Source organism: Corvus brachyrhynchos, unplaced genomic scaffold (genome assembly GCF_000691975.1).
Source record: "Corvus brachyrhynchos isolate BGI_N302 unplaced genomic scaffold, ASM69197v1 scaffold115, whole genome shotgun sequence".
Taxonomy (NCBI): domain Eukaryota; kingdom Metazoa; phylum Chordata; class Aves; order Passeriformes; family Corvidae; genus Corvus; species Corvus brachyrhynchos.
This window is the reverse complement of record NW_008239553.1, coordinates 11,513,245-11,537,082: the sequence shown is the minus strand read 5'-3', so window position 1 is coordinate 11,537,082 and position 23,838 is coordinate 11,513,245. Positions and strand designations below refer to the sequence as shown.

Sequence of the window (23,838 nt, the reverse complement as noted above, 5' to 3'; positions counted from 1 at the left end):
TTCAGCAGAGAGATGGGATGGAGAATAACGTGATTCATGTCACAAGTGAGCCTTTGGAAGATTGATAAAGTAAACAGGAATCAGTCTTGAGTTTTAAAGCCTTAAGAATAGCCAAGATTTTGGAAGCATTCAGATGCTCTGTTTCTTTGGCATGTGGAACTGTTTGGCATTGTGGCACTCAAATCTCAGTTCAAGTGCAGTCACAATAAAGACTTAGACATCACGAATGCACAGATTAGGGGTGGGAGAACCCCAGAGTGTCCAGCATAGAGCACTGCGGACAGAGAGCACTCTTACTGATCATTCCTCACTCAAATTGTCTCAGGAACCTGTGCTTTCCAAAGTAGACAAAAACATTTTCACTTTTAGCTTCTAGACAAACCTAAAAAAATAGAAGAATAGCCTCTCCAGTAACATTTATTTCTTCAATCCTTCCTCCAACATGTCAGAAGAGAAGTCTTTAGGGCCAAGTGATAGCAAAGCTGTAAAAGGAGAACTTAAACGTGATACCCACTGTTGCAGAAAAAATAAATTCAGTCTTTCCATCAGAGTTTTCTTGTTTCCACCAAAATAAAACTGGTGAGATTCCCATGCTGGAACCTCCCACTTTTATTTTTGTAGAAGGAATAGGAAGAGTGAGGAAATCAGAAGAGGACTTAGCTTTTCACCACTACATAGTACACCTGCAAACTCCCAGCAAGGGCTGTTAATACAGAAGGTTACATTTACTCAGGAAAATTGAATGGAATAAAGAGCCAGAGAGGACTAGTCAAGAAGCAGAGGTCAAGCTCAGAGAAGCCCCAGAGCTAAATTTGTGTGAAAGTGTTAGAAGGAAGTGTCATATAATGCTTGTGCTGCTCCATCTCCCAATTGTGGCCACAAGCAGGCATTGAGGGAAGAATAATGAAATTGGATTAGATGGATCCTTGGTCTGAACCAGTCTGTCCATTCTTATGTTTGTGTGTTCTTTTCTGTGAATAAGAATGAAAACATGGAAAGGAAACCTTGGAAATATAAGGAAGGAATATGTTTCAAAGATGAGCTTTCACCTGTCTGAAAGACTGGGCAAGCTTATAAACCCCTGGAAGAGAATCTGCCTCACGCTTTGGTAGTCAGGATACAATTTAAGCAAAGGTTTTGAGATTACGCTGTAATTGCCCAATTAGCTCTTGCATGCAAAAGGGATTCTCTTCTATTTATCCATATCCAGCAGGGCAGAAATCCAAAGCTTTCTTCCCACTGTGGATTTGCTCTTCCAATTCATTAGGATTAATTTCTTCACCACCCACACAATTCTCTGAATAGCTTCCTCCCCTCCTGCCCCACTGCCACCTGTTAAAGTTATAAAGATGATTGGTGCTCCTTAAAAGCAGCACAGAACATCTTTATCCATCTATTTACTGGCAGATGCTTTCCCCCCCTGCTCCTTGGCTAGACTATTTCTTTCCAAAAGCCTGCAGTCTGTCAAGCTGTCCCCAGAGCACATATGTGCATGCAGTGTTTAACCACATCACCTCCTGTAACCCCAGTGTGTAATGTGTTCTCATCCCCCCAACATCCTAGGTAGCATTTTATTTTGTCAAGTACCGAGTAAAACAAGAATATTTTCAAATCAAATCAAATTAAATGATAACCTGTGTAAATGGGTCAGCATAAAGACTTCAGGCTTGTCTAGAGCAACTGTTCTTATTTCTAAAGCAGAGGATAAATTTTGGTGGATTAACATGTATGTAATCCTGTTGTCAAGTCATTGGGCAGAACGGGGACTGACTGTTTCTCCTTTACCTCCTCCTATCTCAGTCCAAAGCTTTTACAGAGTCATGGGAAAAAAGGGGGGGCATTAATTGCTCATGCTCTGGGTCATTTACCTCTGTGTACTAAGGGACATCTTTTCAGAAAGCCTCTTGAACTGTATTACCAGAGATGCTCTGTAAATTCATCAGTTTGGGAAGAACTGCCTCTGATCCTGTTGGCATCACAGTACAACATGTAATCCTAGGAGTTTTCTTTCAAATTGGAAATCATGATAACAACAGAGGTCTGCACTTTCATTTTGAAAAGACTGAGTGCTGGAAGAGTGTTCTGACCCATAGTTCCCTTCGGTGCTGGAAGCTATCTGAACTCCATCAAAGGAGAGCACAGTTCAACTGGGAAGCCTCAATAAAACACTTTGCTTTGAAACATCTATCACAGTCCTTAAAAAGAAATCAGAGCATTTTCAGCATCCACAGCTGGAGAAGAGTAAGAACAGTCTCACAATCCTAACTCCACATCAAAAACCAAGAGACAGAACAACAAGTTACCGATCATAGAGTCACAGAATATCTCAAATTGGAAGGGGCCCATAAGAGTCATTAAGTCCAACTCCTTGTTTCTCCCAGGACTATCTAAAACTAAACTATAATGACTAAAAATGTTGTCCAGACACTCCTTGAACCATGTGAGACTGGTGCTGTGACTACTTCCCCAAGGAGCCTGTTCCAGTGACCAATCACATTCTCAGTGAAAAACTTTTTCCTAATGTCCAGTTTGAACTTCCCCTGACACAGCTTCATTCAATTCCTCATGTCCTGTCATCAGACAAGTCAGCCTCTCTGCAAGCCAGGGTCTCAGCTGCAGATTGGGAATAACAGCCTTTTCCTTCTCCAGGGAAATAATGGGAAGTACCCTAGAGAAGACTGAGAAAGGATCATGCCCTGGAGTGGAAAAGGCTAAGCAGATCCCTTGGGTATCCTGTTCCAGCACCTGCAACAGCAACACAGCATAGAGACACATTTGCTTTAAATTGTCAAGTACCGTCAGCAGGGTCCAGAGCACAGAACTGTTCAGGGGGAGCTAATGTATCCTGTCACAAAGCACAGCACACAGCCCCCTCATGCTGCCTTGTTTTCTTACCCACTGCTTTTGCATCGTCCATCCCTTGAACAATATCCACCACGCTGCAACTTGCGTGTTTGCAATTTGCACACTGTCATCTTGAGTTGCTTGGGCTTTCCTGACAGAACTAAATGAATAGCAAATTGAAATCTCTCTTTTCCTCCCCCTTACTTCACTCTCCCCTTGCTTTTGTACATGCTGAAGTAAAAAGCTTCCTCTGACTCAGATTTCAGCTGTCACAGATTTCATCAATTTTCTCCTAGGAAGTCTGGATGCTAATGACAAAAATAGCAGCTGTCTCTAAATACTTCATCTGCTGTCTGTGGTCAAAGGGCAGTAAAGGCCAGGAGCAGGTGTGGTGGGTGACTGCTTCAGAAAATCCCCACCCTCGCCAGGCAGGTTCTGGTGAGAAAGAAGTGGGACCACCACCCTCTGATTGATGGGAAGGCCAGGGATAGCTGTCAGGGCACGCAGGAGGGATGGGGCAAGAAGACATGTGCTCACCTGGACACAGGTCAGGCAGTCAGCAGGATGCAGGGCTGCTGCCCCTCAGCCCACTGCCCAGAAACCCTGCTACTGCCTCCCATTCCTATGGGAATCATGCCCACCCAGGCAGCAACACTCCAGGTGCCAAAAAGCAGTCAGGGTTTTAAACACCCAAGTATCCCACAAATAGGGCATCTTACAGGTGAGATGACTCAAGACGAAGAGGTTGAAATGACTTGCTAGAAATGCAATTGAGATGGGAACTAGGACTAAAGTTTGGGTATTTCTCTTTCTCAACATCCAGTGCTTTACTCAAAATGAAGGTTTGGTTGTTCTCGGCCAGAGTCCAAGGACACACTTTGTTGGCAGCATGACACAATCTGTTTAGAACTTTTTGATCCCCACATGTTCAAAGCACTTGTACTTTCCACAAAACATTGTGGTATCATTGAACACAATGTTATGTTTGAACTGAAAGGAGGAAAAAACATCTCCATCTATTTTACATGTAAATAAGAGTTGGTCTTCTACATAGTATCTTGTAAAGAATGAAGGGTGAGTTTGACCCTTGATGAGCTAATTATTGATAATCTACCATCAGATCCACTATAATTTCTTTCACTTTGCATGAAGACATCCTGGGATAGAAGGAAGGGCAGAGTGGAACACAGAGGTACCTGAGGACCTAGTCATATCCTAGGGATCCTAAAGAGCACAATTTCAGTCATGTGTATCATCCTGCCTTAATGGGTTCACTTACCTGCAACACCCAAGGCTTCCCACAGTAGGATTTTAAATGGTAGCAGGAAAGTGTAATATTGCCTAAACCAGAAATAAAATGCTGGTGCCATTCCATTTCCTCTAGAATTGTCCCAGCTAGAAGTTAGGTTCTCATGTCTGAATACTTCCAATATAAGAAGTGCATTGAGACAAGTTCAGTGGTTTTCTTCTTCTTTCATGCCTACTCTTTGGTCTGTTTCTTCTCAGTCTTTTAGAATAGCGGGTATGAATTAGAACACAGGTAAGTCCTAGAGCTCCATACAACCTCAAGTGTGTCTCTGTTTCTAGAGCAATAGCAAGCGGCAGCATACCACACAGAGGCACAACAGCCACCCCACAGTCACAGAAAATTAGCTGTGCCACCCAGGATTTAATAGCCTGGCAGGTATCTTTTAGGGAGCTAAATATTGAGGTATTTTCCTAGTAGGTAGGTGTTCATAATGGGCAATATATCTGTAACTGCAGTAGCATTACAGTTCTCATCACATGCAATGGTACAGCACCAGTTCTGTTGCCAGATCCATGAAAGAAGTTTAACTTTCTCTTGTGTTTTCCCAGTTTGCACATGTATTGCCCCTGCTAGTACCAGGTCATCTGGTGTGGGCTCAGATGAGATAACTAGCACTTCTGGGTGCTTAAGTTCTTTGACAGAACAGCAGATTTACAATAATGAGTGGCAGAACACTAAAACCTTTGTGACTCGACTGATAAAACAGTTCTCTGTGCTTCATGGGCCGTTCAGATGCTTGACATGAGGGATATTGAGATGATTAATAATTAACTGGCTGGAGAGACTGAGAGCTCAAGGACAGATGTTTCCCATCTGCAATTTCCTGGAGCTGAGGCTGCACTTTCCAGGAGAGAGGGAGGGGAGCTGGTAGGGTGAGAAGGTGACAAGGTTGGTGTGCCCCTGGAAGTCAGCAGCCTTTTTAAGACACTTTGCTTTTATCTCCCAACACAGAAGAAGGTATTATCCTGCACTTCTCCAGGTGGCTTTCACTATCCCAGGCACTGGGGGACCAGAGCAGCAATGATCCCTGCCAATTCCTGGTGTCAGCTCACCTAAATGAGATGCATCATTAGAAGCTGCATTCATGTATTTAATAGGCTTGAACATCAGCTTTAATGAGACACCTCTGAGATCTCAGGAGAGGTAACAGACAGTTAGAAATATGCTTCAAAGTCCTGTGGGTATGAGAAGTAAAATCCAAGTTCAGAGGTACCAAGTACAGGATTTTTAAGTACCTGATGTGTTAGAGACTATTAAATTGTTCTTTACACTAAGCTTTAAAATTTCCTCTGCATCAATTTCTTTGATCCATGAATGGCTTTAACTGCATTAAAATTAGTCAGAACAGCAGCTGCAATAGGCACTGAACTGCATATCTCAGAGTAATTACACATTACAAAGGGAATCCTTGAAGCATTTCAATAACATGCCATATAACAAACAGCACTTGAAAAGCCCACAGATGGACATGTGAGCCTCCTAGCATAACTTTACTGCAGAGATGGATTTGGATGGTAGGATGTCACTTGTACTCCAGCTTGCTTCCTGCTTCCCTGCCTTTCTCTCAGGAGTAGAGGGCGTTTCAAAGAGTGTTGAAAAAGTTTTGGTTGATCCTGTGCAGTTGAAAACTGTGGAAAAGAGATGTGTAAGGAATCTCTTCCTCCCCATCCCCTCTTCCTTTTACCTCCCAATTCAGCTCTCTGGTGATATGTTCCTTCCTATGAGCTCTGCCTGAATGCAAGGGACAGAAGAGTACACGCTCAGCAGTCAGGGGGATGTATAACCAATCTAATTAACACGGTGCTGGGATGAACTCCTGTCTGTCCTCCCTTGTTCCCCAGGAGTGTCCTGCCTGTTTGCCAAGGCCTCTGGCTACCATGATGCAGAGCATCTCTTGCCAGCAGCACTCTGCCTGGGGGAGGAGTCAGAATTTGACCCAGACAATAAAAACAACTGAAATTTGTGTGGATCCATGTGGTTTGCATTTTTTCATCCTCCCAGAGGCTTTTGCTCAGCAGAAGTCACAGCTCTTGCCTGTGTTATGAGAAACATAAGGGGAAAAAAGGATTTCTAGTACTTCCTTTCTTCTGGTCCCAAGAACACCCAAGCTTGAACTGGATCCATTTAATTTGCCCCTGTTTCTTCTTGGCTTACACTGGAATTCATCTGTTCTGTTTCAATTCAGTACAACCTATTCCTCAATACCCTGTCCCCCAGCATTCCCACAGTAGCCAGCACACAAGGCACAGTGCTTCAGTAGCAGAAAATAGGTCTATTCCACATCCCAAAGAGCTGCCAAGAGAAGATAGCCAGCTGTCTTGGATAAAAAGCAACCAAAAAAATTAGAGTGAATAAAAGTACAGCAAATGGCACTGCAATCAAGAACAATGAATGTTAGAACTGGAGACAGATGGTGGGTGGATTTCAGCTTGGGGATTTCAGCCTGGGACATGCTCTGGCCTCCACAGATTTGGAAAATTTCAGCACTGCCTTCCCCTCTTTCTATAACGTCTCCATCACAGGGTTACTTTAAAGGTACAGTAGTCCTTGTATTCTTAGTGCTGGGACAGAGAAAAAAAGCTCCACAAGTAACTGACTGTGCAGGCTAGGTAGACAGGTAAGGAAGAATGGGCAGAAGAGATCCTCTCAGCACAACAAAGCCTGACATCTGTCTAAAAATGCCCTGATTGAAAACAAACCAGTAGGAGGAGGGATGAGCAAGATTAACCTCTTATTTCCCATGAGGAGGAAGTGCTTTCTGCTCGTACCGAATAACCAGACACTTGTCCAGGAGGGAACAAACCAACTTTCTAACCACCTCAGCCTGCCAGAGGGAATTTGACTCTCCACCCACCTCAGAGAGAAGCAGCCTGGTCACCCTATCATAGTGTATCTGGAGTTCAGCTTTCTCATTCCTTTGTGGTGAAGCAGTTTTAGAATTGTATAAAGTAGAGAATAGATTCCTTTCACATAAAATACATGCTCAGTGTGCCATAGAACAAGTGTGAGTAGCACTATAGCTTGGCTCCAGCCTGGACAACCTGCTGGAACAGCTAGGATTCACTGGAAATATTCACTCTTCTGCTAAGTGAGAATTTCAAACAATACAGAAATATTTTCACACAAGAGATGGACCAAATCCAGAGTTTCCTGCTGTCTGCGTCTCTGGCAGACCTGTGTGAAGGGACAGTTGTGCTTGAGTCCCCCAGGGATTTTAACCTGGTCTCTGTCACCCCAGATGCATCAGCACACTAAATGGTAGAAGCCAAATGCAGAACTAGTACTGCTATTCCCCCAGCACGTAAGCAGCACTCTTCACAGTACCTCTGGGTAGGTCATGCCATCTCAAATACCTTAAAACAGTCAAGACATCTCTACAAAGTTGATTGCTATAACAGAGGATCAATAAGGGAAAATACCTCAACCCTTCCTGAGAGAAATCCAGAGGTCAGACAAATACCCTAAAATGTCCTTTTATATTGATGCTTAGCTAGTAGAGCCTTTCGTTTTCTAGATATGTGATTTGCTAAGAAAGCACCTGAGCCTTGCCTGAAAATACCCACAACTTAGACCTCTTCTTATGCAACTAGAGCAGATAGCTGAGGCTCTTGCCCCAGATGCTGCCCAAGAGCAGAGATTAATGACAGAGGTAATGACTTATTGGATCAATCCCATGGTTAACCTCTTGCTCCTCTCTTTCTGCCAGTTCTCACATTCACCAGGCTAGTCCAGAGCTGGGGGAGATGACAAATATAGGGCAATTATAAAATAATCAGCTCCAAGTAATCCCAAACAGAGCAAGACACACAGATGAGCCAAGAACAGATGTCTAGAAGAACACTGTGTTCCTAGGGAAAGGTAACCTATGGTAAAGCCTATAATTCACTCTGGAAGGCTACACTGGGCTCCTCATACACTCTAAACCCCGAGGCAGCAATCAGCATCTAGGAAGCTTATTTTCTTGCATCAGGATCCAGTGTAAGTCACTCACTAGCAGATACTGAAGAGAACAGCAAAGGGGTTGATTGTTCCTTGTGGGTTTAAGTATGACCATATGGAAAGCAGAGTAACAGATCTGTGGCTGAAGGTTCAGCAAACCATGTAATCAACAGAGCTTACATGGGGCCAGGCCCTCCTTTCCCAGAGATGTGGATCTATCAGGAGTCACACAGCATTCGACTCATGTGTTGACACGCACGATGAAGGCACTAAACAGGCTGAAATACTTCCAGCATTTCTAGCATCAGACACTTGCTTCTGCAGATCAGCATTCCTACCTATGAGAGATCATTTATTTCTCCCAGATTTTATTCTTCCCTTATCATTGCTTTTCTAGACACCTTAAGATTATTTGTTTAAAAATTAAGTTACCAATTTTCCAGTCTTAGGATGCAGCCTCATATTTTGCTCTGAGATGAGAAGTCTCACAGATTCACATGCTGATAGATAAAGCTCTGAAGTGAGGAGATACCTACTTTCTCTGCTCTGGATCTTTCACACTCAAAACCAGCCAGTGGTCACCTAGAACAGTAGCAAATATTTTTTCTTTCCTAACAGTTTAAGTCCACTTGTTAGAGAAAGAATCATTAGACCTGTGAATTTTGGTTTTTTTCTTCCCTAGAAGAAATACAGATTTTTTGTATTGATTGGTCTCTGCCTCCCTTCCCAGCTTCAGCTACGTCATCTTGGCATAATGACAGGACCAAGAGAGACTGAAACAAACAGAGAATTACAATAAGGGCAACTCAGGTCACTAACATAGCTTTCAGCCCTAAGACACTCATTTAAATTCAGTTCATTGCACTAATGCACAACTATATACCTGCCGATCACTACACTTAGGAATGGATCTGACAGCTGTTCCAACTTAGTAGCTCACTAATGCTCAGCTCTCCCCTACAGAGGCTCCCACTGCATGTATAACTTAGTCCCTGTGGGCTGCCTGAGTAGGAAGCTGGATGACCAGCTGAGCCATGACACCAGAGCAGTTCAACCTATACACTAGGGATGAGGTAAAAAAGCCAGGAGGGTCTGCTTTGCTACTGCTAGCATAAATTTGTTAGGAGAATGACAGTCTCCAGTACTGTCAACACATCAGCTTTCATCAATAGTAAGAAGGGTTTGTTTGGTCTGGGGGGTTATTTGTTTGTTTTAAGGAATAGCCAAGTAAAATTAGGAACCTTGACAGCCTAATGAGCCAGAAGCTACATCTTGCTGGCAGAAGTGTCATGTTCTAAAAGGAGTCTGCCTTTCTGTAAGGGGAAAGCCCAAAAAGCACCAGAGAAAAAATCACTGGAAACCAACTTCCATATGGTTTCAAGAAGAAACAGTAATTTCTCTCAGAGCTGCTCAGAGCCAGGCCAGGGGATTGTGACTTTGCCTGTAGATGGGATTAGAGAACAACTTCCAGTAGCAGCAAAAGTAACTCTGGATCTTCCGTATCTCTGGGTTAGAGCTGACCTTACTTGGAGCCCCTGGGCTTACACCTGAAATCCTGCACAGGAGACTCCTGACTCTGCAAGAGTTCAGGCTGCCTTGAAACGAGTGCTTTAGAGACACCAAGTCAGATTGTCACCTGCAGGAATCAACTCAAGAGCACGCATGTGGGAACTGTGGGCTAATGACAGGATCAGTGAGGCTTTGCTCCAGAAGCAGAGTTCACACGTTTTTTTACACTGTGTTAGCTTTCCTAGGTTCTCCTCACTTATAAGGGTTTCTTACATTTGCTGCTGTAAAGCAGAGTATGTTGTGGGGCAGTTTTCCTAAGGCATGCAGGACTAACAGAAGTGGCAACTCCCGTGTTGCCCTGAATGAGTCAGTTCAAGTCAGTCCACTGGGCAACAGAGCACTGGTTCAGTGAGCTTGATGATGAGATAAATGCCATGGGCTGGAGAGACCAATGCCCTGTGTACAGTCAAGAGACAGCTCTTGAAACATCTCATGCACCAGCATACAGTAGCCAGTGACAGGGCTGCAGTGCTGGAGAAGATCTGCAGTAACATGGACAGGTAGCTGGCTTGTCACCCTGACAACATCCAAACAGACTGTTCCCCTGATGGATAACACATCTCCAGGCTGTTGCTAAGACAACAAAAATCCACTTATTATGCATAAATGGGCACACTTCATTGCTGGACTTATTAACCCGGGCCATGCCACTTTCTCTTCTTAATTGATTTAAATCAGATGACATGTTTGGATTCCTTCTTCTTGAAGGAATGGACTCAGCTGCAGCTCAGTGTATTAATCTTTTCTTCCTCCAACTGATTTCCTCTCTCCAAAGATACAAGAGAGGAGGGAAGCCTAGCTGCATTTCATTGTCTTCTCACAGGCTTGAAGCAGGCACTGACCAGAACACAGTGCTCAGCATCACCAAACTGCTTTCCTTGTTCCTCTGCTCCTGCATTCAGGCAGGGCAAGGGAGTAATCCCACCCTATGACTACCCTGCCTGAGGTCAGCATGCTGTCACTCAAATGAAATTGATGCAGTCTAGGAGGAAAAGAGAAGTAGAAACAAAGCCTAGTTTTCCTCACCTGCACACACTGCCAGGCTGCTCAGCCTGATTTATTTGAAACCTCTAATGTTCTGCCATAAAATTTGCCATAACAGCTTTTTAAAAAAAATTATTGACTTTTTATTTTCAAAGTCAAGAGCATTTGCACTGGGAATTGTTGCACCCAAGAAAACTGAAGCAGTCTGGACAGACTTCTCCTATCTTGGGCTCAGGACTCTGCTGTTATCCAGGGAGCAGCTTTTCCTGCCCTCCTCTCTCATTCTCAGCAGTGGTCTGTTTAGTCTCTCTGACCTTAACCAAGAGTCTTCCCAGAGACTTTTTGGGCCCATAATAGAAAGTATCATAGTATGACACAAGAGTGATTACAAACCCTGAACCTATATGCAGCATATGCATAGTTTAATAACCTGAACTCGGTTCTACCAAACAAAGAAACAAACCCAATCAAACCAAACAAAAAACCAGAACAGGAGACCAACTCAAAGCTCTAGGAAGATGCATTCAACAAGCACCTGAGGGCTACCTGATTCCTCGCACTACCACTTTTGAGCAGCACTGACTCCTCCCAGAAACAAAGAGCGTTTAGCACTCCTGTGGGACGTGCTATAGCACTGTGGGGAACCCATTTGCAGACACCAGGCCCCTGTTAGCTCACCATTCTGTTTTGCTATCCAGTACCCTGTGCTTGACATGGTTTGAAGACAGAAGAATGAATACGAATCTGGATAAATGAAGAGTCAGTGATAAAGTAAAATTCCAAGCATAAAGTCTTCCCCTTTTCCTTCAGGAATTTTAGGATTTATCTTTGAGCTTATCTCCACAACAAGCCTATGAAGAAGATTAAAACACCCCAGATTTTCCCTAGCCAGTTCTTATTCATGGAAGAGGGGATTCTTATGAGTTTTGTGACTGGTCACAGAACAAATAAGAATATGGTGCACCTACCACACCCTTCCAGGAACATGGCAAACTTTTGAGTGAACAGTGTGTTTTGGAGAACTGAAATGATTCAGATTTGGCTAATAATTTTGGACAGAAATGACTGGCAAACATTTGAAGGAAAGGAAAATCAAAGAATTTCATTTTTATATATATATCTGTTAGGGGTTGCCAAGGAGTTGCCAGAATTTAAGTAAAATCTCCCAAAGGCAATATTTTGCTTTTTGCTCTCTGTTTGTTAAATACATTCAGTTTGGCCAACACATGAAGTAAGGAAAAAAAAAAAAAGGAAAACCTAGTGACTGTCCATCACTTAATCTTTCAAGACCATGTGTTCTACTATTGACTTAGAGCAACTGTTCAGCTCATCACTGCAAGAAATTTCACAGCTATCAACTTACTTGACAAAAAATCCCTCTTGCTCTCCATGTGGCTTCCTGGAATACCAAATAGAGCCAGGTGATGCTTCTCCTCACACAGCAGCTCACAAACACCTAACAAGTAGCGCAGAGATGGGGCCACCACCTGCACTAGGATTTTTCACTCTTCTGACTAAGCGAGCTAAGAGCATCTGAGACCTTTACCTACAGTAAGCACAAACATGTTCACATTTTTCTAAGTAACTAGATTTATTCTTTCCTCCAGATAATGACACGCTCCATGATCTAGTCAGTGCTTTAAAACAATCACTTCATAGAATGAAGTGCTTTGCTTGCAATCCTGTTCCTGCTTTTGTAATAGACTCAAAGGCTCCTTATATACTAAAGACAGAGGTACAAAACATCTCTCTTCCTTCAGTCCATCCACAGTGACCTGAATATTATTTCCCTCTCATTCACTCCAGAGGGGATGACAAGTAATGTCAGTGGAATCAATGGAATAACTGTGGGACAAGGCTGAGTAAGAGGGCCCCTGTCTTGTTCAAATGGACCCTACATCACTGCTCCCTGGCTCCCTGCTGACCAGGGCTCTCATTCTCCTCTGCAACACATCTCAGGGGCTCATTTTCCCCAGCAGGAGGAGTAATCAAAGATGCCAGTAGATCAAAACAACAGTTTTGTATGTTATCAGCTGCAAAGACAGTGGAAATTCAGGACAACAATAATAAAAATAAAAGAGGGAAAACAGTGATATGAATATCTTTGCCTTTAATATGATAGCGTGAATGTGTTATGCAATAAGCTGAAAATATAATGAGAGCCCCCAAACTTGAATCTCTGCCAAGCAAACTAATTTTAGTGAAATATGTTTAGCTTGTTAAAGATTTAAAACCAGGAAATAAATGCAGTTACTCTTCTGCCTGATTTAAGTAAGCAACATTTATTAATGTACAGTGACTGAGTAAACTATTCCAAAGTAAGCCATAAAGACTTAAAGTGATGAGGGAACAGGATAAAATCCTGACTAAAAAAAGTCAACCCTGTGATCTAAGTAAGATCTGTTCCATGATAAACAGCTTATTGAGGCAGACTGGAGGGAAGAGAACTGCAAGTTATGAAAGGGAATTTGATTTATCCCTCTGAAGGTGAAGTGGTAACTGACTGATCTGAGCAAACTCTGTCACAGACTTTATAGACCTAGTTATTTCTTGCAGGTCTCCAGCCAACAATTGACTTAGGTTAAGGCCATGCAAGAGCTGGATTCAGACTGGGAAAGAGATTCATCCATGATCAACCCCCTGATCCATGTTGTTATTCTGTGTTCACACTTACACATTAAATCAGAGTTCAGTATTCTGCACATCTACTCTTTAAAATGTCCTAATTGAACAGCAAAGCCCACCTGCCCTGTCTGTTTTCCAAGTGTCCAGGTGTGTACAAGCTTCATACAAGCTCTTTGGCAAGAGATAGGACAGGACATAACCACCCTGTGTGCTGGGGGTGATGGAAGGTTGCTTTTGATGACAATATTCAGAACACTTGGAATACCCAGTGATTTTTGCCCCATTATTTCATGCTGAAGAAAACAAGCCTACAAATAGATCTACTTGCTTCAGTAATTTGTGCAAAACACCTCATTAAATAGCAGCACGTTTTTTGTCCTTAAGAAGCCTGCTACATATCCAATGGGTAAAAGGATAAATGGCTATAATCTTTGAATACACAAGACTACACAGAGTGGGTATTTCATAGTTGCACAAAGCCCATAATTGAACTTCTACCCTAGGGATAAGTTTTCCTGCAGTGTAAGTGCTTCCAGTTGCCATACAGGGGTCATGGTTTTTGTCAGGAAAGCAGAGCTTTACATCCAGTTAATTGTTGTTCCCAGCTGTCTTTTCTTTGTTGTTGTTGGGTTTTTTCCATTGAGGCTAGTTTTCCAACAGTCATTCAAGCAAATGTGCTCATTTCCCAGTTCCCCCGCAATTCCCCACCACAGTGTAACAAAGTGCAGATTTTGCATGGCTACATTCCAGGCTTCGTGGTGTTAAAATCATAGCAGCAATGGAAAAGCGTGTAGCCTCAATAGTCATAATGTAGGACTTGAGCTACGGGTGACTCAGTGGTAGTCAAACAGATGCTATATGAAAATAGAATGGTTTCTGTGTACAGACTGGTTAACCCATGGAGTTAGTACTTACACATGAAGATTTTTGTGGTTTGCTAAGCAGCAAAAACTACTCAGTCTGAAGTAAACTGATGACCTCAGTTCAGTTCACTGTGTCTGGGTGTCCACCTCAGAACACAGTGACCATGAACAGCAAGCTCCTTCTGCCTTAATTACTTAAGGCTTCATCTTTGGTATCAATGAATCAATCAAACATAAAAAGGTAAAGACCATGTCCATCCAGTATTTGGATCTCTTCAGCTCAGTTGTGAAATATTCACTGGTTTGGTATGAATCAACAGTGGCTGAGAGAGGAAAGCTTAGGCCATAGTCTGCTGCAGAACAAACTAAAAAAATCGCAAGGAAGTCAGTGGATATTTTAAAAGGACAATGCAACTCCTTTATTTTCCTCAAAGGATTAATGATAAACTCTTGTGCATGCATTTGCAATGTGAGTCCCTTGTTATCAGGCACTAGTTACTACCTATTTGGGTTACCAGACCACCTGTTGGTTGAAGAACATCTTGGGAGAGTTCACACTTCAGGCTGCTAAGCAACTGACCATTAAACACTCAAGACCAAAGTCTTGAGAAGGATTTTACACTAACTTGCTCAGCTTTACCAATGATAGCTCTGGAAGAAGCAGCTTCAGCCCCCTGTACTTGTGCTTTTTGGACTGCTCACCAATGCAGATACAGTCCTACCTAAATAATTCTTACCACTCACTCTTCCCTCAGAAAACAACCCACTTGTTTTAGTTCACAAAAGGTCCCTTGATCCTTGTGATAAAAAGACGTTTGACTTTTACAGCAACCCACTCCTAATCTCTTCACTGTCTATTCTCTGGATTTCCCCAACAGGGAAACCCACACTATTCTGTGGGCTTCCTGGTAAAAGTTGTCACTGCCTGATGATAAAAAGCAAACGTATGCTGTAATCTTAAATGTCTGGAGCTGGATACTTAGAGTTCAGTCAGCACCTGGGCCTTACAAAGTTGTATTTTCCCCAGAAAGTAATTTGTGGAAGATCTGAAGACTACTTTTTAAAAATCATTAGTTGGTAATCAAAAAGCAAAGGTGAAATACATAATCATCAAAACAATCCTCATCTGAACATGCCTCTCCTAAGCTTCTGTCAGACCAGCAAGCAAATAGGTTGTTCCAAGCCTTCTTCTCTTTGGGAGTTTGTGCTAAGACTTGGACCTTCTGATCTGCTAGCACAGAAAACACCCACTCACATTCCCCCTTGCAAGAGGAGGTCAAGGAAAACCACTTGCTACCCTGTAAACTTTCAGGAAATATTGCTGAGCAGCATGTGCCCATGCACCTTTCTGTGCTGAAACTTCACCAGACAATTTCTTATTCTTGTTGTTGCAATTAACCTTCAGAGAAAATTATTAACTACAATCTTACGCATACAAGGAATTGATCCAGATTATTAGCCTAGAAACTATGCCCTTACTGCAACGCTACAGCTATTTCTCCTCAAATGAAATCCTGACCCCCACCCCACAGCCTGGTAATGCTTGCTCACTCAAATTTAAAGGAGAATTATCTCTTACAAAGGCAGAGGTGATCACATTTTCTTCCTTAACTGGGGCACTGGAAATTAAAAAGTCCTCTCCTCACCCAGTGCTGCTCCTGAAAGATTCTGCAGAAAATCTGGGGCAATACCTGTAATCTGGCCCAACATGCTAAACATTAAAAAAAAACAACAAAAAAAGAGCAGGGTCAGCATCATCTTTGACATGATAGGATGACAGGCTTAGATGAGGAGTTTGGAACAGGGAAGACAGGGAGGGGGAGGGCATCAGCCTCTCTGAGGATCTGTGCTTGGCTCCTCTTTGTACAGTGCCTGCCCTCCAAGCATGAACTCCCACCCAGCCCCACTCCCCCTCAGCCAGTAGTGCTTCCTACTCACCATGTCATAAACATTCAGAATCACTGGTTCATTTGCCATTGTTGATTGCAGTAGAGGCTGGATTAAAACCTTTCAGTCCCTGCCAGATGTGTGTTGATGCCCCCAGGGTATGATTTTACCCTGAGCCAGATAGAAGAAAATGCCTCATCCTACAGTCGCTGAAGGAAGGAGCATCGAGGGAGGAGGGAAGGAGGGAATTCTCACGGTTGGGTCTGTGTGTGTGTAAAGTTGGTTGCAGGGAGGCAGGAAGGCCTAGGTTGGGTTTGCTGGTTGGATAGGGTTTATTTTAGCCCTCCACGCCGTGACAGATCCAAGGTTTCTTTCTAACTCTGTAGTGCACCTTGGAGTCTGTAGACTCATACACCACCGTAACCAGGCACCGTCCAAGCTCTAAAATCCCGATCCACAGAAGACAGACTCTGAGCCCCAAATACAAGCTCTCTTCTGGCACCGTGAGCAAGGTGGGTGACAGTAAGTGCGGGGGGATTTCTCGGCAGCACGGAGTGCCGCTACCGCAGCGGGCTGCCAGCAGTACGCAGGAACCCGGGTCACCAAGGCACGGAGCGGGGCTGGAGCGGGCGCCGAGCTCACTCCGTCCCGCCGGCGGAGCCCGGAGGCACCCCGGGATCTGTCCGTGGTGCTGAGGCCGGTCCGCCCGGAGCCGGGATCTGGGCGCGGAGCTGGGGTTGTTCCTCCCGGAGCCGAGATCTGTCCGCGGTGCTGGGGTCGGTCGGCTCGGAGCCGAGATCTGTCCGTGGTGCTGGGGCCGGTCCCGCTTAGGCACTCGGTTGAGGGTTCTCCGCCCCTGGCAGGACATGGTGAAGAGGCTGTGCCAAAGGGATTCCAGCGCGGGGCTCGGCGGTGGGAGGAAGAGGAGGAGGGGGCTGGCTGCCCCCGGGGCAGAGAGGGGATTCCGCAACCCCCATCCTGCCCACGACGTGCAGGCAGACCTGGCGTCAGCGCCGAAGTTAGAAGGCAGTTCCTCGCGGGAGATGATGCGGGATTACCTGGACTGGGGCTGGAGGGAGGAAGATGCCAAACAGGCGATGCTTCCAGCCAGGGTACGGGGCTGGACACCCCAGCTTTCTGTGCTCTGCTCTCCGCAGGGCCAGTCCTTATTTCGCGATCCGCTCGTCCCGAGCCGGGCAGCTCCTACTGACTGACAGCCGAGGGGACCTACCCCGTCCTCTGCTGGCTGGATGCATCGCTGCACGGCACACGGTGGGAGGGCGGGGAAGCGACCAAGAGACTGGGCAGGGCGAGTAGTTTCACTTCTGGCAGCAGCAGGGTCTGGAGTTTCTTCCGTCCTAGAGCTATTTAACACTCGTATTAGGAGCGTGCACCTCTGCAATGTCTTGCCAGCAAACACTCCCTTCTGACCTGGATGCAAGAATCAATTATAAAATGCACTGCGGTAAATTCATCTTCCTTTTGCTCCTCCTCTCTCTTTAAAGGGAGAGCAGAGTCTGTGATGGTGCTGGGAAAGAGTGCAGCTGAGAGGGGGAAAAGGGGGTTCCTGCTCCCGGAGATGTGCAGTGGTGGGGAAATTAGCACTCTGACCTTAAACGTTCCTACACAACCGACTTCCAAAGCAGAAAAAAAAAAAAAAAAAAAAGCAGGGATGACCTCATCTGAGTTGGAGGCGTATCTGAGGCTGAGGCTCTCTGCCAGCTCACAGCCAACCAGATCTGAATGAAAATTGCAGCGAGGCCGTTACATCAGCAAAGCCCAGCATGCCTCAGCCCTGACTTCAGCCACATGCGAACCGTCCCGTCCGGAGAAGAGCTCACCTCCCTTTGTCAGGAGCGGAAGGACAAGACCACAGAGCTGCAGCCTTGTAAAAGACTTGTTAAACAGTGTGCAGGAGAATTTCTACTGAAGGCAGGCAGTAGGAAAAGGAAGTGAGTCCATGTCCTGCATAGCTAAGTGCCGGCCCAACAGTCAGACCGAATTTTCCTCCAGACAGTGCCAGAGGAGATGCAGAATTGCTTTGCCCTAATAGGCATTTTGAAAGTGCAAAGCCACAGCTCAGTCTTGGGCACAATGACATGCAATGTGGCAGGGACTCCAGCACTGTAATTTCATCTGGATTTTGGACATGGAATTTCATTCCATGGGTGGGCTGGATAATTCCACACACATGGTACAGGGACTTGACCAGCATCCTGACTTTCCCCCCTCCCTTGCTCTCCAGTCCACCAACTCAAACTGTGCCATGAACCATCTGTCTCAGCAGCCTGGGTCTGAAGGAGCAGTTTGTGCAGGTGGGTAAAGGTGCTTCCTCCTCCTTACCATCTCAGAGTCCAGATAGTCTTCAGAGGATAGACTGAGCCCCCACCGTCATTTTAAAGGCTATGGAGCAATGGAAAGCTTCCTCTGCAAGAAGCTAAGCAGCATCATTCATGCCCTAACTTGTGAGACAAACCGCCTACTGAAACCCAGAGGCTCCTGTTAAACTCTCACATATGCCCTGAGACTGTCACTTTTGGATGTGTCTTGCTCTAGAGATGGTGATGTTTTAAGGAGACTTGAAAGGAGAGGGAATAGCTGATATTAGACCAACTGATGTAACTGGAAAAGAAAAGCAGCATTACAAGGTGTTCCCACACTTGCCCACATGCTTATTTGCTAAATTAACTCCAATGACTGCTGTGCTCAGAGTTCACTAAATTAAAGATTTAAATCAGATACACATTTCAGAGACAGAATCTATAAATACTTAAGATTTGGGAAAAGTTACAGGCAGCCACAAACTTTGATGTTTTGTCCTGTAAACATTTCAAAATTAATCACCTAGGGAAAAAAAAAAAATAACATGACCAGAATTCCACTTCTAAAGATATAGAAGAGGGGGGAAGATTAAAACCGAAACATGTCTTTAAACTAATCATATTGCTTCAAGAGATCAAAGCCAGTCTAAATGTGCATTTGTTATTTAAAGGACTTTTGCTGTAGGAGAGACAGTAAATGTCACTTGCACATTAAGACCTGGATTCCCTCCCTCTAACGTGAAACAACTGTGAGAGCTACATTACAAATGTCATTGCTTCAGGCTCCCTTTTCTGCCCCTTCACAGAAAGAAGTTGTTCCACGTGGTGAATTAGTCTCATCAGTATTTCAGTGATCCTTTGAAAATTCCTTTTTTTACCCCATTCTATTCTAGACAACTTATTCTAGCTCTGGATAGAAGGGATCAGTCTGAATTCAAAGGGCTCATTAATATGAGTTGTTTTACAGTCACACAAACTCTTCACAAGCCTTAGTTTGCTTTGGGCTGTATTGAAGTGTTTCATCAACAGCTCGGGCTGATACAAGTTGAGAAAGTGAACTGCTCTGTTTCAGGAGCACGAGTACAATCCCACAGATAGCCTCACTGCCTACAGGCATCAGAGCCTGTATCTTGCATTGTAAAAACATTACAACTTAAATTAATTGTAAATACAGAGGAAAGGGAGATTCTTCTTACTACTCGTTAGAGCAGCTGGAACTAGAGCTTTGGGTTGTATTTTGAATTCTTTTTTTAACCACTTATGCTGGTTTTAGGACAAAGCAGACACATTTTTCCACACATACACCTAAAGCTAGACAGCACCTTTATTCACATTTAAGCAGCCTGTTGCAAGCCCGAACTTTCTCAGATTCTCCAACTTCCTAGCACTCCCTTTAAAGGGTATTTATCTGTGGTCATCCCCACTTACTATTATGGTATAAGTATGTGTGCATGTTCAAGGATGGGTGTCTAGAGGAGACAATGTGGTCTTACACATGTTCTTTGATTAAGGAAGAGGTGAAAAGGGTTAAAAGGAAAATAGTGCTGCTATCCAACGTGGACTAAAAAAACAAGAATCAGGTACAACCTTAAGGAATTACCTGGTACATTAACCAAGGCAGTGAGTAGCTGAGAACTTCAGCCACCTCCTCCAGGTCCGAGTCACAAAAGTGGCATTGCTGGGCACTGTAAACAGAGCTGAGACATTCCACTGGGGCAAGAACAAAAGAACAGCCGTGCAACAGAGAAATAATGGCTGCATTAGAAGTGATGGTCTATCTGAGAGCTTGTCTACTTGTGTTGCCAGTCAGGAATTCTAGTTTAAATTAACACCTTTCCTTAATCTACTCTCATGTGCTTTCAAAGGCTCAGAAGCAACCCAGCAGACAATGGGGCTTTCAAGCATGTTTCACAGCAGGGCTGCCCAGTTTAAACTTCAAGACACTTAATGGTCTTCTCTCCACATCAGGTACACTACCCCTGGTTGTCCATTATATTTTCTGACAACTTGTCATTTTGAATTGTATAAAATGCTTCTATGCATGTCAAGTTGTCATTATTATCCCATTCTGAGTACATTAGTCAAGAGTATCCTTTATAAAGAAAGTATAAAATGGCTTTTGAAACACTATTAGAGACAATATTTTTTCAGATCTTTGAGAATGGTGGAAGGTGTTCAAGAATGAAAAGAGAGTTGCAATACCTGTCCTCCATCTACAGCAATAAATCATCATCTGGACAGGTGCTGAAGCTTTGTGACCTTATTCTGGGAGTGTGAGAGGAGGTATTTTGATTAAGGAGTTTGAAGGAGTTTAATCTCACTTCTAACCAAGGCACTTGCACATACCAAGGATCCGACTGATTCTGGTCAGACTTGAGTATGGGCTTATGGGAAAAAATGGGGAGGGAAAATCAACACAGAATGCCAGCAATGTGCTTTTGCGCTGTGTAAGGCAGCATGTGAAATATTTAACTTCTTACTGCACCACAAAGGGAAAGAACAACACTCGAATTTGATTACTTCAGTCATTTAAAATATTTCATCCAAGACTGTGGGGATTTGTAGTTCAAAGCTAGATGTGCATTAGTAGAAGGGGGAAACAAAGTTAATATTTGCATTGAATTCCTCATTGAGTCAATCCTGATTTTGCATTTCATCTCCCTTCTCATTGCAGCTACACTTCCCAACGTTTTAATACAAAGCTCTTTGTCAGGAAGCAATGAAGGCTGACAGCTCCTAACATGGCTGACAGGGCAAGGTCTCTGCCCTACCCAGGTCTCTGTCCTACAGGCCATGAGCAAGGTGTGCAGGGCAGGCCTGCAGATGGCCACCACATTCAGCCACAAGTCCAGAGCATCAGGGAAGTTCATAAGAATAAGGCAGGCCTAAGGTCAAGCCAGGACATCAGCCCACATATTGGGCCCAGCAGAGCAGAGCTGGAGACCAGTATCCCATCTATGTCACAGGGGCAGAGACTTATGGCCCCAGGCTGGGCTGAAATGGTGCTCCTGGGCCATGGAGAGGCCCCAGGGGAGCACAGGACTATCTCCTCTGTTTACATAAAGCACCACTGTCAACTGAGAGCCAAGCAATGTACACAGAGACTTTCAACCTGAAAACCGGGATGAAAATGCCAAACATTCCTGTTTGTTCTTATGCTAAGGATTAGGAAAGTAGTTGTTGTTATTATTGCTATTAAAAATTCACAGCATAAACTATCATGAGTCAAAAGCAGCCAATGGATGCAGTTAAAAGTACACGGTAATTTGTTTTGTATTTCTGGGAAGCAAAGCAGGCTTAGTTTCAGAGGGTTTTTCCACAGCAACATCTTCATACTATTTATTTGCATTATGCTATAATAATGCTTAGAAGCTGTGGCGGGGGGCAGGGACCCATGCACTGGACGCTATATGAACACAGAGGAGAAGAGTGCACCTACTCAATGAAAAGTGGTAATTAAAGAGATGTGACAGGTGAATGGCAAGAGGAAAGATACATCATTAACCCCATGTCACAGAGGTATGGGGAAGCAAAGTGACCAGACTTCAGCCAAACAGCATAATCTGCTGCATAGTCAGGACCAAAGAGAACTAAGCGAGGTGCAATGCCGCACTTGTAAAGAAGACAGGAATTGATATCATAAGCTGTGATCCAGAAACTCAGAGCCTGCTTAACCCTGACTGTGTCTAAGTTGCCTCCCTCTTGGACCAGGACAATATTTGTTCTTCTGCTGAGTGTGTCCAAAGCTACCCCAGCCAAGGCACTGTTGTCCTTCACTCCTGCTGCAGTCTGACAGACACCCAGGAAACAGCATGGTGGCATGTAATACCCCCAGATCACTTAATCTGCCTGATGTGCTCTGATGCATCCTACTGTGTTGAACACAGAATCTTGAAAAAAAGGCCAAGCTCCTTCAAAAACACCCTGTTGGGGTCATTGAATGCCTTTTGTATAATCACCTGTTAGTTAGATTAGAGGGAACTGGAAACCTAGTCTTATGTTCTCACAACACCTTACATCCTTCTTGCCCACCGCACAACAAAGGATTCAAGAGGCCTGGGCTCCATTCCCAAAGCAATTTACGCATTTAACACTGGGTGAGGACAACCCACAGAAAAGGAAACAGAAGCTCCAGCACTTGTTCCTAGGCATATTCCCCAGCTACTAAGCTACACTGTTCCAGCACTCTCAAGCTGTCTATTGATTAGTGCCCAAGGTCTCTTTCTCAGTCAAGCTATCATATTCTGCAGAAAAATTATTAAAGCTAGTGGTACAGGATGTTAATTAAAGAGATGCATATACGCATCGCAGCTTATTCACAGAATTTAGGTATTCCTTATTCTGTATCTAAACCTCCCTTTTCAGTCCTTTCATAGAACCTGAACCTTTATAAAGGAAATAAAGAAATCACAAAAAGTATTGAAAAGTGTTTCAAAATTGGTCCTAATATTTAACTTTTCCATTGCTTTTCTAAATGCTATGTTCAAAGAAGGGTAAAATGCAGCTTGCAACAGCTAGTCTTTACAGCTTGTTAATAGTGGTTAGTAATTACAGGTACTCCACTGTTCTCTGATTGTATGAATTCCCTTACAAATCACTGTGGTTGGTTGTTGGGGTTTTTTTCAGAATACTAGAATGTAATTCCCTTTCCTTATTTTACTTGCCACTCATGTTGGATGATTAGCCAGCAGATATAATAGAATGCTGCAGTTCTCTGGGGCTATTATAGCATCCCAACAATACAAGGAACCTTCTAGCTTCCAGAATAACACAAACACCCCACCCAACAGCAGGTGCATCCACAAATGCCTTTTGATCATTTCAGTACTACTATGACCACAATACTACTATGACCAGCTTTAGCCAGTTGATTTTTTTTTACTAGTTTTAACTCCTCACTTAGAAACCCCTGCTATTTTTAAAGAGTGAGCTATCAATCTATGCCTAAGCAAAGATGGTAGCTCTCTAACTCACCAGGAGTTCCTCATCTCTTGTTTGGTGAGATACAGAGACTGGGCAGCTCATTCCCTCAGAAAAGCAAGAAGGTATGGCTTTAGTATTAGACTTTTAAGCTGATTCACTGGATCTCTGAATCTGGATAGCTTTTTACAGCTTTACAACACTTACTGATGGGTTTTGTTTAACCCAATAAATTCTGTACGACATGCTCTAACAGCCCCCTTTATGAAATCTGTATGAGCAAACAGGCTGTGTCTAACCATTAGACATATGCGCACTTCTCAAATGACTCTTCCAGTCAAGCCAAAACCTACTGCTGTGCATTCTCAAACAAAAGTCATATATAAATGCATTGTTAAACAGTGCAGGAAAGTCTGCTGATAAGAAAATCTAGTAGGATTTGGAGATGAAACTCAGTAGTTTTTTCTTCTCATTACTCCCACCCTCAAATTATCATATAAGCCTTCTGTGGTACCCATTCTAGCTACCAATGTTTTTGAGCACTGTAATAATGTAAGCTGAAATCCATACCAAAGAA

The 23,838-nt window shown here is 43.8% G+C and overlaps 1 protein-coding gene across 2 annotated transcripts in view; it reads right to left on the bottom strand.

Annotated features, from left to right (window-relative positions):
- LOC103620794 (desumoylating isopeptidase 2) overlaps positions 1-23,838 on the bottom strand; it is an 86,623-nt gene that overhangs the window by 39,489 nt on the left and 23,296 nt on the right. The window contains exon 1 of one of the 2 annotated variants that reach the window (XM_008639507.2): positions 16,072-17,646. The exons of the other annotated variant lie outside the window; for it this stretch is intronic. Within the exon in view, the coding sequence (XP_008637729.1) occupies positions 16,072-16,110 (39 nt within the window). The 5' untranslated portion in view covers positions 16,111-17,646. Of the gene's footprint in view, positions 1-16,071; positions 17,647-23,838 lie in introns of those variants that run through there. 2 annotated transcript variants of the gene reach the window in all.